Here is a 14,009-nt window from a genome sequence, read left to right on the forward strand (position 1 = left end):
GGTGATTTTAATTGCATTCTCTTAGCTTATCTATATCTTTAAATAAATAGTAAAATAGGAATAAATGCTATTACATTTTTTAACTTAAAAGTCTTTTTAATTTTGGCAAAAAAGCACATTACCATCTTAACCAGTTCTAAGCATACAGTTCAGTAGCCTTAAATGTATTCACATTGTTGTGTAAATGTTATTACTTTAGGAATGAGAAACGAAGATGGGTTTTCTTCTTTAAAATGCCACGCTCACTGTATTAAAATTGAAAATAACACAACCACACTAGGTGCTTTAAAAAGGCAATGTGACATCCACAGATGTTTTCCCCGCCTGCGGGTATCTCTGCAAAAGGATGTCCATCTTCCTAAGGTAAAGAAATAGCTTGGGTGGACACTGGGCTCCCTGTTGACTCTTTTAGACAGAGACCCACATCTGGGACTGTGTCAGCCAATTTAATCTTTCACAATAGGCAGGTGACAGGCAAAGGAAGAACTCTCCCCCCACCACCCTGCCCCCAGGGATGCTCCAGTCTTATTGTAAAAGAACTGCCTATTCAGTCAGTCTCAGCCGCTGCAAGAACCTGCCGTCTCCCTGACAGATGCCTTCTGTTTTCCAGATAATTGCTTATCAGCCCTATGGGAAGTCCGTGGATTGGTGGGCATTCGGAGTCCTGCTGTATGAGATGTTGGCTGGGCAGGTAATTGAATTTTAAGTGATTTGTAAGGAAAGTCCTCCCCCATCCCCACCCTCATGGTTTCTTTAGGAGAAAGTGTCAGCTTGATACCAGCTCACAGATCTGAACCTCTATGACTTCCGTGACCTTGGGGTTATTACCCTAGTCTGTTCACCAGTTTTCCTTATCTTCTCCCTGGAAGTGTGGCCTCGCTGTGGACCCCAGGGAGCTGCGCTTGTTGTTTTGGGGCAGTTGGGAGAGGTTCAGGCAGGACTCCTTCTCCCACCCTATCCTCTGTCCCACAGGCACCCTTTGAAGGGGAGGATGAAGATGAACTCTTCCAGTCTATCATGGAACACAACGTGGCTTATCCAAAGTCCATGTCCAAGGAAGCTGTGGCCATCTGCAAAGGGGTGAGTGAGCCCCTTAGAGCTTGCGGCCGGGACCACCACCTACAGGGGTGCTGGTTGTGCCCTGCACAAGGATGCTTTGCCCAGGGTGGGGGAGGGGCAGTGGTGGCTGAACTCCACCCCTCACCCACTTGCCAGCCTGTGAGCCTGGTACAGAGCTGCTACCGCCCAGAGGAAAGGGAGCTTTTTTCTAATTTGCACAGAAGCACCGTGGAGGACTGCCTGCAATAGCATCTTGCTGCTGGCTGGGCTCCAGGCTCTAAGCCAGCACAGGGGAATGCTAATGGAGTGAATGAGGTAGGAAGCACAGAGACTTTGCCAAAGAGCTAGAACCCAGGGGAAGGTACACAAGAGCTCTGTGGCACGAATCTGTCAGCTTCACTCTGCGCTGGGGCCTACGTGGTTAGTTAATACTAGGAGCGTGTGACTTTTGTCCTAAGAAAATATCAACCAGTATTGAGTTTAAGGAACTCTCTAGATAAGTTGACCCAAACCGAGTGTCCCCAAACCCGTACTCCCTCGCCAACCCACAGATGGCTGAAAAATTCGCACATTTATACATTGTGATGCATGCAGAGTGCACCTGTGAACAAAGCGGGACACATGTTTTAGGGTAAGGGTTGCTTGTTATGCATCTTGCGTGCGGCCAGGATGTGCTCACAGTGACCTGGGTGAGTCCCTGGAGACCAGTGGTCCTCCCCGTTGGTACCATCAGGATGACCTGAAGTGCTTTTTCAGAAAGCGCAGACCTCAGCCTCACCCCAGAGAGTAAGTCTGGGCATCTGTATTGTAAAAAAAAGGTCGCTTGAAAACCACTGCCTTTAAGTATCTTAATCAAATGTGGTAACTTTTCAACTGATGAAAGTACGAAAGCAACACTGAGAGATCCCTAGAGAACAGGGCCCAGGGATGCTGCCTTTATAAAGTTTTCCCTCCCACCAGTCAGCAGTACCAGGGCATTCTCAGCGTTAGAGCATGCCCACCTGTGTGTCTGGATAAACCAGGGCTGCCAGTCCTAGATTCTTGGAGTGTTTGCAGATTTCCCATTGCCCAACCCAGCCCTGCCCTTCCTCACCCATCAGACACCATGTGAGCTGGCTTGGGTGAAGGAAAGCTGAAGACTCAGGTGGTTTATAACAGCTGGGCCAGCCCCTCCATCTAGAAGCACCTTGCCATGCTGCCTAAATTCCCACTCTCAGTGAGTCACCTAAGATTTGTGTGTCAGCTGCATAGGTTAGGATGCAAATATCCCTGGGGAAAACATATGTGAATTCGTCTCAGTCCCTAACATCTTAAAATTTATAGGTTGGGGCTTCCCTGGTGGCACAGTGGTTGAGAATCTGCCTGCCAATGCAGGGGACATGGGTTCGAGCCCTGGTCTGGGGAGATCCCACATGCCGCGGAGCAAGTAGGCCCGTGAGCCACAACTACTGAGCCTGCGCGTCTGGAGCCTGTGCTCCGCCACAAGAGAGGCCGCGATAGTGAGAGGCCCCGCGCACCGTGATGAAGAGTGGCCCCCGCTCGCCGCAACTAGAGAAAGCCCGCACACAGAAACGAAGACCCAACACAGCAAAAGTTAATTAATTAATTAATAAACTCCTACCCCCAACATCTTCTTTAAAAAAAAAAAATTTTATAGGTTGAAAATAGTTTTTGAGGCTATGAGGCGGGGAGAGGGAAGACGAGGAACAGAGCATGGAGAGGTTCATTAGGAGCTTAAGCGAGGCCCCTTGGCACCAAGAGAGAGCATGGAACAAGGCCAGGGCAAACCCCTGTAGACATTATACGGGGTTGGGGAGAGGGAGGAGGTCATACATGAGCTCTCAGTTTGTTTAATAATTGCCAACATTTGGGCTAACCTGGTGGCGCAGTGGTTGAGAGTCCACCTGCCGATGCAGGGGACGCGGGTTCGTGCCCCGGTCCGGGAAGATCCCACATGCCGCGGAGCGGCTGGACCCGTGAGCCATGGCCGCTGAGCCTGCGCATCCGGAGCCTGTGCTCCGCGACGGGCGAGGCCACGACAGTGAGAGGCCCACGTACCGCAAAAATTGCCAACATTTAAAGATCAGGGAATTTCCCATAAACATTCAGCTGTCCAGTTTCTCTTGAAAAATCTGATCTGTCCATGCTGGTCCGTCATTCCTGTAAGGCATCAGTCAGCTGAATTGGAAGCCACTGTCTCTTTAGGTAGAATGTGCCCTCTCCTATCCTGATTTTTCTGGGCAAAAATCCCCATGTGAGCACAAATCCCAGCATTATTAGCCCTATGACAACCGGGAAGTTGTTCAACTCCACCTACAGATTGAGGACACACCTATGGGACTGCACATAAGGTTCTCTGATGACTAGATGGGTTAATACGAGGAAATCACGTAGAAGAGAGTCTGGCACTCTGCTCTGAAACCCTTGGGTCATTACTCCTACTATTACTAATGCTGGCACTGCTGTGTTACATGCTAGCCTCCTCTTGTGTTTTGAGCTTGCATCTCCCGAGACGGGGATTTTTTAAGTGGCAGATTTTGGAGCTCAAGACCATTTGCAAATTTCAACCCTTTCACTTCCTAGGTGCGTGGTCTTGAGCACGTTACTTTGCATCTGTGGGCTTCTGTTTATCTCCGAAAATGGAATATTAATCCTTAATTAAACAGAGTTTTGGAGAGTGTTAAATGAGGTAACAGAAGAACTAAGCGTTTTGCATGGTGTTGGCACAGTAGTAGGTGCTCGATACATGTTCAAGACCTTCCCCTTCACAGCTCTGCCTGCTTAGACAGCTGGGGTTCTAAGTGGGTCATGGAGGAGAGGGTTTTCCAGGTCAGCTGCATTCAGCTTCAGCTCCAATTAGCAGTTTCCCTGGTAGAGCAGATTTCTATTAATTTCAGACCCATAACCTTCAGGATTAACGAGGGTGACTTTCTTGCTATTGTGTTTGCGGACCTTTCTGAGTTGTGTCGGCTGAGGCCTGTGTAGGCTTTTTCTTCAAGGTTGATGCTCCAGAGAAGGGGTGATGCTCAAGTGAACAGCCAAATGCTTCCTCCTGAACCGCGGGCCCCAGGGGGTCTGTCTGGGAGGTGATCAGAGATCGGAAGAGTGATTAAGTCCAGCTGTCTGCGTGGCTGGCTTTGGGCACAGGAGTTCAGCGTGCAGGAGCTGAGCAGAGCTGGGCATTAGTGCTGGGTGTTTTCTGCAGTGGTTTTGCTCCGCCTGGCATTCTCCTGCCTACATGGAAAGTGAGCTAGGTTTTTGAAAACAGTGCCATTCCAATTGAAAATGTCCTATTTTCCATCCCATTAAAGACCCTATTTTCCACCGTAAAAAAAAATTAGCATACGTTTGCTCAGATCACCATTCCCACTTTGTACAAACTTAAAGCAGACAGATGCCCCAACTGGCCACACGTTAGGGTGAAAACAAGAAGAAACTGTAAGATGGAGCTTCAAGACTCTGGGTCAGGCTGATCTGTTCAAAGCATAGTTCTGCTCATTAGCTGTGTAATCTTGAGTAGGTGACTACTTTTCAGGACCTGGTTTTTTTATGTGGAAAATGAGGATAATAGTTTCTGAGGCCTGAAAATGTTGTTGTGGAGATGAAAGAGTGATATGTTACAGCTGAGAAGCCTTTGGCACAGAGCCTGGGCACACAGGGAGTGCTCAGGACACGGAAGCCGTTATCGATAGGGTTACTGGCTGTGCTAACCAAGACCTCGTAACCCTTTCTTTCCTGCCATCCTAATCCTATACAAAGGTCAAGGCTTGGCCCAATTTCCTTGCCCTACATAAACTTTTCCTGACCAAGCCAGGCCACAGATATCCTTGGGGAACCACATGTAATCTATTTCTCTAAAAACTCAAGGTTTAGAGGTCAGCAGAGGTGAGATCCAGTCCCAGCTCTGCCATCTCCTATCTCTGTGTCAGTTGCCTTGTCACTCAAATGGTAAAAAGTAATACACCCAACTCATTGGGTTATTGTGAGAATCAGGTAAGACCAGGCATATAATATATAAATAAAGAAGTAGCTTAGAACATAAGTGCCCAGTTATTTTTCCCCTGGAAGGTAAAGCATATAGGGAAAGTATGTGCTTGTGTGTGTGTGTGTGTGTGTGTGTGTGTGTGTGTGTAGGAGGGTAGCTTCTGATGACAAATTATCTGTAGCAAGAATCAGGCTGAGCTAAATGTCCCACAGAGTAGGTGTGAATTGCTGGATTCATCCCTTCCCCCATAATCCTGAAGCCCTGGGCAAAAATCTAAGGAATCTACCGCCTTGGGCTGCTTGGGGTCAGGTCAGCTCCTGGAAGCTTCTTGGTCTTGTATGTTCCAATTGTTTTGTTTCTTCTTTTGATGGCCTCTTGCCGATCTTTTTTTTTTTTTTTTAATTAATCATCAACTCCTCCGTCTTTACTCTCTGTGCATTTGCTGAAGACTTGAGATCAGAGATATTTTCATGCTGCTTTGGGTTCATTTACAAGAGGAAGCCTGTCTGGTTTCATCTTGGAGCAGCTATTCATCTTGTTATTTAGCACTGGCTCAGAGACCCAAAGATGGAGGGTTTTGATAATTAAGTAATTTAAATGGGACACCAAAGAAACCTCAGCGGAGTTTACTGTAATGTGTGATACAAGAGAAATGAGCTGGGCTAGGTTTTGACTATTTAATGAGCTTTTGGAAAGTAATTACTTGAAACTTGGGTCCATTTGACTAATATTTTTTCTTCTGACTTGTCATTTTCACAAGTGCTTTACTGAGAAATGCAAATATTATCTGAATGAACGTGCCCTTTGCTTTGGTCAGACTCCAGTTTCCTAGTGGTGGCAGGAGGGGAATTTGAAGATATTGAAACTGTTCTCATTAAATGCATCAGTAACTGCGTAAACCTCATTCATAAATCAAAATGAATCATGTGACATTTCTAACTTGAAGTTCAGGGCCACATTCAGGCTGAGGTTTGATTAACCATAAGGGATCTTGTTCTGGGACGGGGGGGCAGCAGGCACTACTGTCGGGTCCTCCTATTAGAAAGACCTGGCTAGGAAATTACTGCTGGGATGAAAAGCAAAAAATAAAGATTAGTTGGGACTCTTCCTCAAGCTGTCTTCCCTAATTCATAGGAGTGATCATTTCTGAGAGTCCCACGTTTCCTGTCCTGAAATTCATTAAATTCCACGTTTCTCTTTCTCTTGAAGCTGATGACCAAACACCCGGGCAAACGTCTGGGTTGTGGACCTGAAGGTGAACGTGACATTAAAGAGCATGCATTTTTCCGGTATATTGACTGGGAGAAACTTGAACGCAAAGAGATTCAACCCCCGTATAAGCCGAAAGCCGTAAGTAAACCGTTCTCTCTGGTTGTTGGGTCCACATCATAACACTCTCTTTCTCTCTCCAGTGCGTGTGCCCTTGGTGTCCTCTGAGGGGTGGACCTCGATCTAGGAGCGCTCACATTTATACTCAAAGGCAGTGGGTACAAAAATGGAGTTTTCCATCCACACGGCCTCTATGAATGTGGGAAAGACCATGGACATCGAGTTTTTGTTTTATCGATTCAATTATTGTAACCGTCTGAGCTGGGGAATGGTTCTTGGGTGAGCAGAGTTCAGATCCATTCTTGGACAGTGATAAAGAATCTAATTTTGCCCTCGTTCTTTCCTTGGTTCGACTGTGTCATTTTCTCTTCATACTGACGTTGAAAAGGTCATGCTGTTTATCTCAACAGCATTTAAGTTTAATTCTGAAATATACACTCCATCTGAGTCAGTAAAGAAGACAGAACCACCAGCCAGCTCCCACCCAAGGCGAACCAGAATGAGTGACGTGCTGGTAGCCCTCCTGGAGGCTCTGGGCGTAGATATAGCTCTCAGAGAACCGTTACTAGAATAGTAAAGGTCTCACATTTCCTGCAGTTGTGTGCACACGGTAGTGCTTCCATCCCCAAAGACTCAACAGGGAGGAGGAGTTTGCCCCTGAATTAATCGGAACCGTGGTTCTACTAGGAGGATATTTCTTTGTTAGATTCAGTACAGCGGAGACCTGGTGACTTTATTATGGGTTGTAAAACTACCGACTGAGGCTGAAAAGGGAGCATAAACATTGTCATCGAAACCTGAAATTGTGAGGGTCTCAGATGTTAAGATGAAGAAAATGACAGTGATAACGGTGCTTGTTTTGATATCATTATTATGAATTTCTTGGCCACTTATCTGGCCATATTAAACACTTCACACATAGCATCTGATTAAATCCTCACAACAACCTATTAAGCAAGTGCTTCCATGTAATGGAAGAGGAAGTGGAAGCACAGAGGGGTTAAGCGCTCTGTCCAAGGTCACTCAGCCAGCGTGTGAGGAAGCGAGGATTCAGAGTCTGACTCCGTTAGAGGTGTACCAGGATGCCCGGGGCAAAGGACATGTAGTTCTGCTTCTGTCATCTCGCCAGTCCTGCACATCCCAAATGCTTAGGATCACAGCATCCCTGATGAATTCTGTTTCTCTCTGGACACTTCCTGGTGTGCAGATACAGGGTCCTTCTAGAGGCAGCCAGTTCCACACTGTGGTCCTTCTAATTGTTGCCAACATGTATACTGATATCAACTCAGCCTCCCCAGAATTGCCACCACTGGGTCCTGTTCTATCAACCAGAGCCTCTTTCTCTGTAGCACATCCTTATACTCCTGAATCCTGCGATTTTCAGGCTAAACACGCCCCTCCTCCACTTGCAAGCATGTCCCGTGTGACATCACCTCCGGGTGCCTGATGTCCTCCAGGTAATCAACATCCATCTTAAAATACAGACACAGGATTGAGCACAATATTCCTAATAGTGTCTGACCCTCAGTGAATGCAGTGGGTCCAACGAACCATCTCTTGATTTTTCTGCATCTGGACAACTTGGACGAGTCGTTTCCCCTCTCTGCTCTTCTGCTGCATCGTCTGCAGTACAGCGATGATGACAGTTTCTCCATCAGGGGAGGCTCATAATGCATAAAGCACTCAGCACGTGCCCGGGACGCAGGAGGCCCTCTGGGATAGTTGACGATTTTTGTTAGCGGCGTGTCACACGTTGGTCGTTGTGTTGGGTGCAGAGTCTTTGGGGGCAGAACAGTGTTGAGTCCTGCTGCTAGTCCCTAAGATAATGTCCATGTGTACACTTGGGGTTCATGTGTACACCTGCATGTCATAGGCAGTATCATCACTTTTGTTATATAAAAAACGATCAAAAAGCGATCTGGGGGCTTCCCTGGTGGCGCAGTGGTTGAGAGTCCGCCTGCCGATGCAGGGGACACGGGTTCTTGCCCCAGTCCGGGAAGATCCCACATGCCACGGAGCGGCTGGGCCCGTGAGCCATGGCCGCTGAGCCTGCGCGTCTGGAGCCTGTGCTCCGCAGCGGGAGAGGCCACAGCAGTGAGAGGCCCGCGTACCGCAAAAAAAAAAAGCAATCTGGAAGAGAAGAGTGGATTCTCCATTCAGGAAACTGGGAACCTGAAGGTGGCACACACAGACCACTTGGGTTTTGTGGGGCTCTTCATGAGGTCTCAAAATGTGGACCAATCTCTCTTCACTTGGCCAGAGGAAAGATGCAAATGCCCGCATCCCCACCGGCATTGAGCCACTGACGTTTGAGGTTCATTCTTTACGTGTAGAGCAGTGGTTTTTCAAAGTGTGGTCCCCAGACCAGCAGTATCACCTAGGAACTTTAGGAGTGAAATTCTCAGGCCCTGCCCCAGACCTCCTGAATCAGAAACCCTGGGGGGGTGGGGCTCTCTAGGTGAATCTGATAAACACTCCAGGCTGGGAATCACTGCTGTGGAGTTCATGGTCAAAAGCTCAGGCAGGGAAGCTAGACAGAGTCCAAAGGAATGTGGCAAGGAGAGAAATCTCTTTAAGAGGAAGACACTGGTTCTCACACAGTCTGAGTGAGGGGTGGTACCTTCCAGGAACAGGTAGCTACAGAGGCCAGGCAGGTAATGTCAGTGAGGGAGGTGGGAGTAGTGGGGAAAGGGGCAGACAGGGGAGCTGGTGGCTCTCAAGGGCTCGGTGGGTGTTCATCTCCAGCGGACCAGTTGGAGGATCCTGTGACTCATTACTAATTATTGTATTCTTTTTATATTATCCATGATAATAACAGCTACCTTCTCCTAAGAACCTTCTACGAGCTGGGCACCGGGCTAGCCAGATTGGTCCTGTGGGCATGCAGGCTCTGCATTGCTCCATCCTCATTGGGATTTTCATATGAAATCTCACTATTTTTATAAATATGTCAGCAACAAGTTTTAAAAATTAAACACAAATCAGGTCAAATAAAACACACCCATGAACCGTATGTGGCTGTCAGTTTATAACCTCTAGAATAGTGATCACTCAAAGTCAGGTTGAAGTTTAGCCGGTTAGTACTGGTTACTGACAACCAGAGCCCATTTTGACTGGTTAAATACTTAGAAATATTTAACCTGGCTCAAAGGAGGTGCTCAGGAAAAATTAGCTGTTCTTATCATTGATAATACAAAAAGATTACAATAGTTAGTGATGATCTACAGGATCCGTCAACTGTTCTATATTGGATATGGTTTCCAGCCAGCCAATGTCTTGAAATGCCTCATGTGGGTTTAACAATGACTTTCAAAGTACAGTGACTGGACTGGGCTATAGACTTCAAGATGTTCTACAACCAGCTCTAAGGGGAAGAGGCACTGCCCTTGATTTTCTTAGGGTGAATTAGAAATAAACATAATAATGAATACACCACCCACTCATCTGATTCAATCTGGGCACACGCCTTTCACACAGCAGGTGCCAGCCTTAGAGCCCCTCCCCCCGCCCCCCCCCCCCAGGGATTTCACATTTCTCCTTCCCCACACCTTCTGAAAGGCCCGCGGTGAGTGTGTGCAGAGTCCCATATGCCTCGTGGGATATTAAAAGGCATGCATGTATCTGTCAGTGTTCCTGATTCATGCATGCTATTAGAGTGCAGCAAGAGAAAGAAAAAACATGGGGCAATAACAGAGGATTATATTCAAACATCAGTGAAGGGTGCTATTATTGGAGGTTCATTAAAATAATTTTAAATGGATTTTTAAAGTCGTTCTCTTTTATTGTGGCAAGAGCTGTTCGCAGAGTAGCATTGGAAACTACTGAAACACATTAGCCTCATGTATTGTTTCGGGTACAAGAGTAATTTTTTTAACGTGCATCTGATCGTGTCACTCTCTTGCTTAAAGACCCCCGATGGCTCTCTGCCAGCCCCGGGATAATGTCTGTTGTTCCTTAGCATATATGGCTTTCAGAGTCTCCCCAGGTCCAGTCTCTGCTGCCTCCCCAGACTCCTTACTTCAAGAACTGGCATTTCTGAGTGTCGTTCAGTTCCTCAAACATGCAGTGCCTTCCCTTCCCTTCCTGGCTTTCCCCACGTGGAGCCAGCTACCTGGAAACCCCAAAGCCTTCCCGTGCTCCCTGCACCCCCCATCCTCCTGGTGCCTCCCTCCTTCCTCCTCATCAAATCGGTAGACCATCACCCACGCAGGGAGGCTCTTGTCGATTCCTGAGTAGGGATCATCTGCTAGTGTCCCATCAACAAACTCATCACACTTTGTCGTAATTACTTGTTCAGTGTAAGGTCTGTCTTTTTGGCGAGCCTAAAAGATCGCGACTGTCTTTTTCAGGGTTGGATCCCAGTGCTTAGCATAAGGTTGAGCACATGACATGTGCTTAATCATTTTTACTGAATAAATGAGTGATTAAATGAAAGGCTGTCAAATAGGATGCTGCAATGCACTGTGCTGAGAAACATACTGGATTTTTTAGGGATATATAGTAGAGCACAGGGTGTTTTTCTTATGTACAGCAGTGTGTCTCAAATAAATTGGTTGTTGTGTAAGCTACCCTATTTAAAAAGGGCTATAATTTGGGTGCTGAGTTGTATCTGTCATGGCATCGTTTGGTTGTGTGATGAAGGATCTGATGATGCAATGCATGAATGTTGGACTTTGGATGGAGGGGGCTGTGACTTCCGCAGTCTGTCATTGCCCAGCCAATGCTACAGGTGCCGTGAAGCAGCCTAGCGGAGCTTCTTAAACTTTAATGTGCATACGGAGTCTCTTGGGCATCTGATTAAACTGTGGATTCTGACTCAGCCAGTCTGGGGTAGGGCCTGAGATGCTGCATTTCTAACACGATCCCAGGTGAGAGGATGCTGCTGGACCACGGTGTAGCAGGGGCTACCTCATGGTTCTGTGGGGTCCCACCAGCCAGTGAGTTGACTGGTGGATCCTGTTGTAGTCAGTGTGCAGTGTGGCATGGTGAGGGCTATGCTGAAGGGGTGTATATGTTTTAGTACAGAATGTGCTTGGAATGTGGCTTCGGACGCGTGGCAGGGTGCTGTAGGTCAGTGTGCGGCGGATGGGAGGTGCTGGTTTGTGGCTGAAGGGCGGAGTATGTGGCTGGGCATGTGGTGGAGTGGTGGGTTGAGAAGCAGCGCGTTCTGGTTCCGTCCTCTAGTGGGGGCGTTATGGGTCATCCATTCAGCAGGTGTTTATTGATGTTAGGTGCTGTTCTAGGCCCTGGAGACATGGCAATAAAAATAAAAATCTCTGTATATTCTAGAGGGAGTGGGCAAATAATGAACATAGAAATCCGTGACTATGTCAGAAGTTGATAAGCATTATGGAAGGTTGGGGATTGGGAGAGCAGGGTCACAGAGACGTCAGTTTTAAATAGGGTCGTTGGAAAGCCTCACTGAGAAAGTGACATTTCAGCAAAGATGGGAAGAAGGTGAGGGAAGGAGGGAGCCGTGTGTATATCTGGGGGAGAGAGTGGTTTGGGTGGTAGTAATAGGTGCAAAGGCCCTGGGGCAGGAGCTGGCCTGGCACGTTCAGGGAAGAGCAGAGAGTCCAGGTGGCTGAGCTGAGCCGGCAAGGGAGAGAGTGAAAGGAGATGAGATCAGAGAGGCCACGGGAGGGGCAGATGGTACAGGCCATTGAGGATCTGCGGCTTTCACTCCAGCTAAGGTGGGCAGAGAAGTATCTTGATCTGACTGTTGTGGGGGGAGGGGTGAAATCAGGAGATGGGTTATGAGACTCTTGTGCTAATCCAGGTGGGAGGTGCTGTCTGGTGATCAGCTTGGAATGTGGCTGTGCTGTCGTGGAGGGTGTGTTGAGGCCACACCGTGGGTGAGCACGTCTTACAGGAGAATTTGTGGTATGTGGTGCTATAATGTCGCAGTGCACGGTAGGCCAGCGTAAGGTGTTTAAATCAAACGCCTGATTGAGATTTCAGTGGCGTTCGTGTATCATTATGAACTGCCTCGGTGAAGTCCAGTGGTGTCCATGACACCTGACGCAGGGCTCGCCCTGAAAATGAGGTAGGGACACAGACCCTGGGCTCAAGGCTCCAGTTGCCCCATGGAGGCAGCCCTTGGATCAACTCACCCAACAGGCAGCATAGATGCAGCAAATTGAAGAGTGAGAGAAAAGGAACAAGGCGACAAGGGTGCCCTGTTTCATTACAGTCTACGGAGCCTGCAATACTAGGGTGTGTGTACAGAGACCTGCCCACTAGTAAGCGTGGCTCTATTCTTGTCCTAAGACATGATCATCTGATTGTCATTTTGCTCTGGGCAGGGGTTGAGTGCAGTTGGACGGGACATAGTCATTAAGAAACATCTCTTTCCCTACATCCTTTCATCGAGGGCGGCCATCTGACACTGTCTAGACATGATCAGCGTGCTCACCCCTCCTTCCTTCCCTTCCAGCCTTGGTGTCAGGCTCACAGACTCCAGCCCCACCCTATGATAGGCTGATGCCAGTCATTTCTGCTCTGGTTACCTATTCTCTGTTCTCATCACTTTACATAAAGTCCCGTAGAATTTTGAGGCATCTGCACGTCTGGAAAGTCTTGGAATCTTGCAAACTAAAAAAACGGAGCCCCTTCTCCCCATTCTACTCTATTCAGCCTCTCATTTATTATCTTTTCCAAAATACTGCATAGGGTACTGATCCCATACCATTACTCGCATCCTCTGGAAGCCTAAATGCCGAACTGCTCACAGGACTTGGTGTCTTGGTAATTCTGTCATCTGAAAACATTGTTTATGTAGCTGAGGTCAAAAGCTTCAAGTACTGCTTTAATGAGCTGCAATTCTGTTCATGTGACATTCTCCTCCAAACCCAATTGCCCTTTACACTGTATGAGGAAGTGTCTCTGTGTGTGTGTCTGAACGTGTGTTTGATGTGCTGACATTTCTGAATTGAAGCCACAAAGCATAACCTTTGTATGTTTGCTATTAAAACTCAAAATTCAAGGCTTAAGAAAGGGAGCTAACTTTTACTTAATATGATTTATTTAAGAATAGAATCTAGCTCCTCCAAAGTACCAAATGCTCAAGAGGATAATATTTTTTTGAATACTGGGATTTAAAATAATTCTCATAAAACCTGTACTGTTCAAATACATTGGAAAAAATATTGAGCTCTTGTCTGTGCCAGGCACTGTTTTAAGTGCCTTCCAGGCATTACCTCATTTAATTCTCACAACCCTATGAGGTAAGCGCCGTTGTCACTGTGTTGCAGATGAGGGCATGAAACTTGGAAAGGTTAGGACATTTGCTCAAGGTCCAGCAGCTTGGAGGTGGCCAAGCCAGGACTTGAACCATGAATTTTATCTGCTCAGTATCTTGGAAAGATGTTTAGAAGCACCTGGAGCCCCTTTTAATAAGGTCTGTGATAGCACTGATGGGAGCGGACCGTGATAACACCATCTAATGGTGTGTGTTACATAATAGAAAAAGACTAAGTATTCTTACAGTTCAAATGAATTAAAATGTATTTTAAAATATTGCAACAAACATGTAGCGTATTCACACCTTTTACAATTCACTGGCAGGATTTTTAAAAGATGCAAATCTCACTTGTTCCTTAAGGCTTTGATTTCGAGGCTGGCAAAGACAGCAGAC

General features: G+C 47.1%; 1 protein-coding gene across 4 annotated transcripts in view; it reads left to right on the plus strand.

Moving 5' to 3' along the window:
- Positions 1-14,009, plus strand: part of PRKCB (protein kinase C beta) — a 311,977-nt gene that overhangs the window by 278,865 nt on the left and 19,103 nt on the right. For all 4 annotated transcript variants that reach the window (XM_060031926.1, XM_060031922.1, XM_060031925.1 and 1 more), the window contains 3 exons: positions 611-691; positions 973-1,080; positions 6,254-6,394. In XM_060031926.1, coding sequence (XP_059887909.1) covers positions 611-691; positions 973-1,080; positions 6,254-6,394 — 330 coding nt within the window. The remainder of the gene's footprint in view (positions 1-610; positions 692-972; positions 1,081-6,253; positions 6,395-14,009) is intronic.

Source organism: Delphinus delphis, chromosome 15 (assembly GCF_949987515.2).
Source record: "Delphinus delphis chromosome 15, mDelDel1.2, whole genome shotgun sequence".
Taxonomy (NCBI): domain Eukaryota; kingdom Metazoa; phylum Chordata; class Mammalia; order Artiodactyla; family Delphinidae; genus Delphinus; species Delphinus delphis.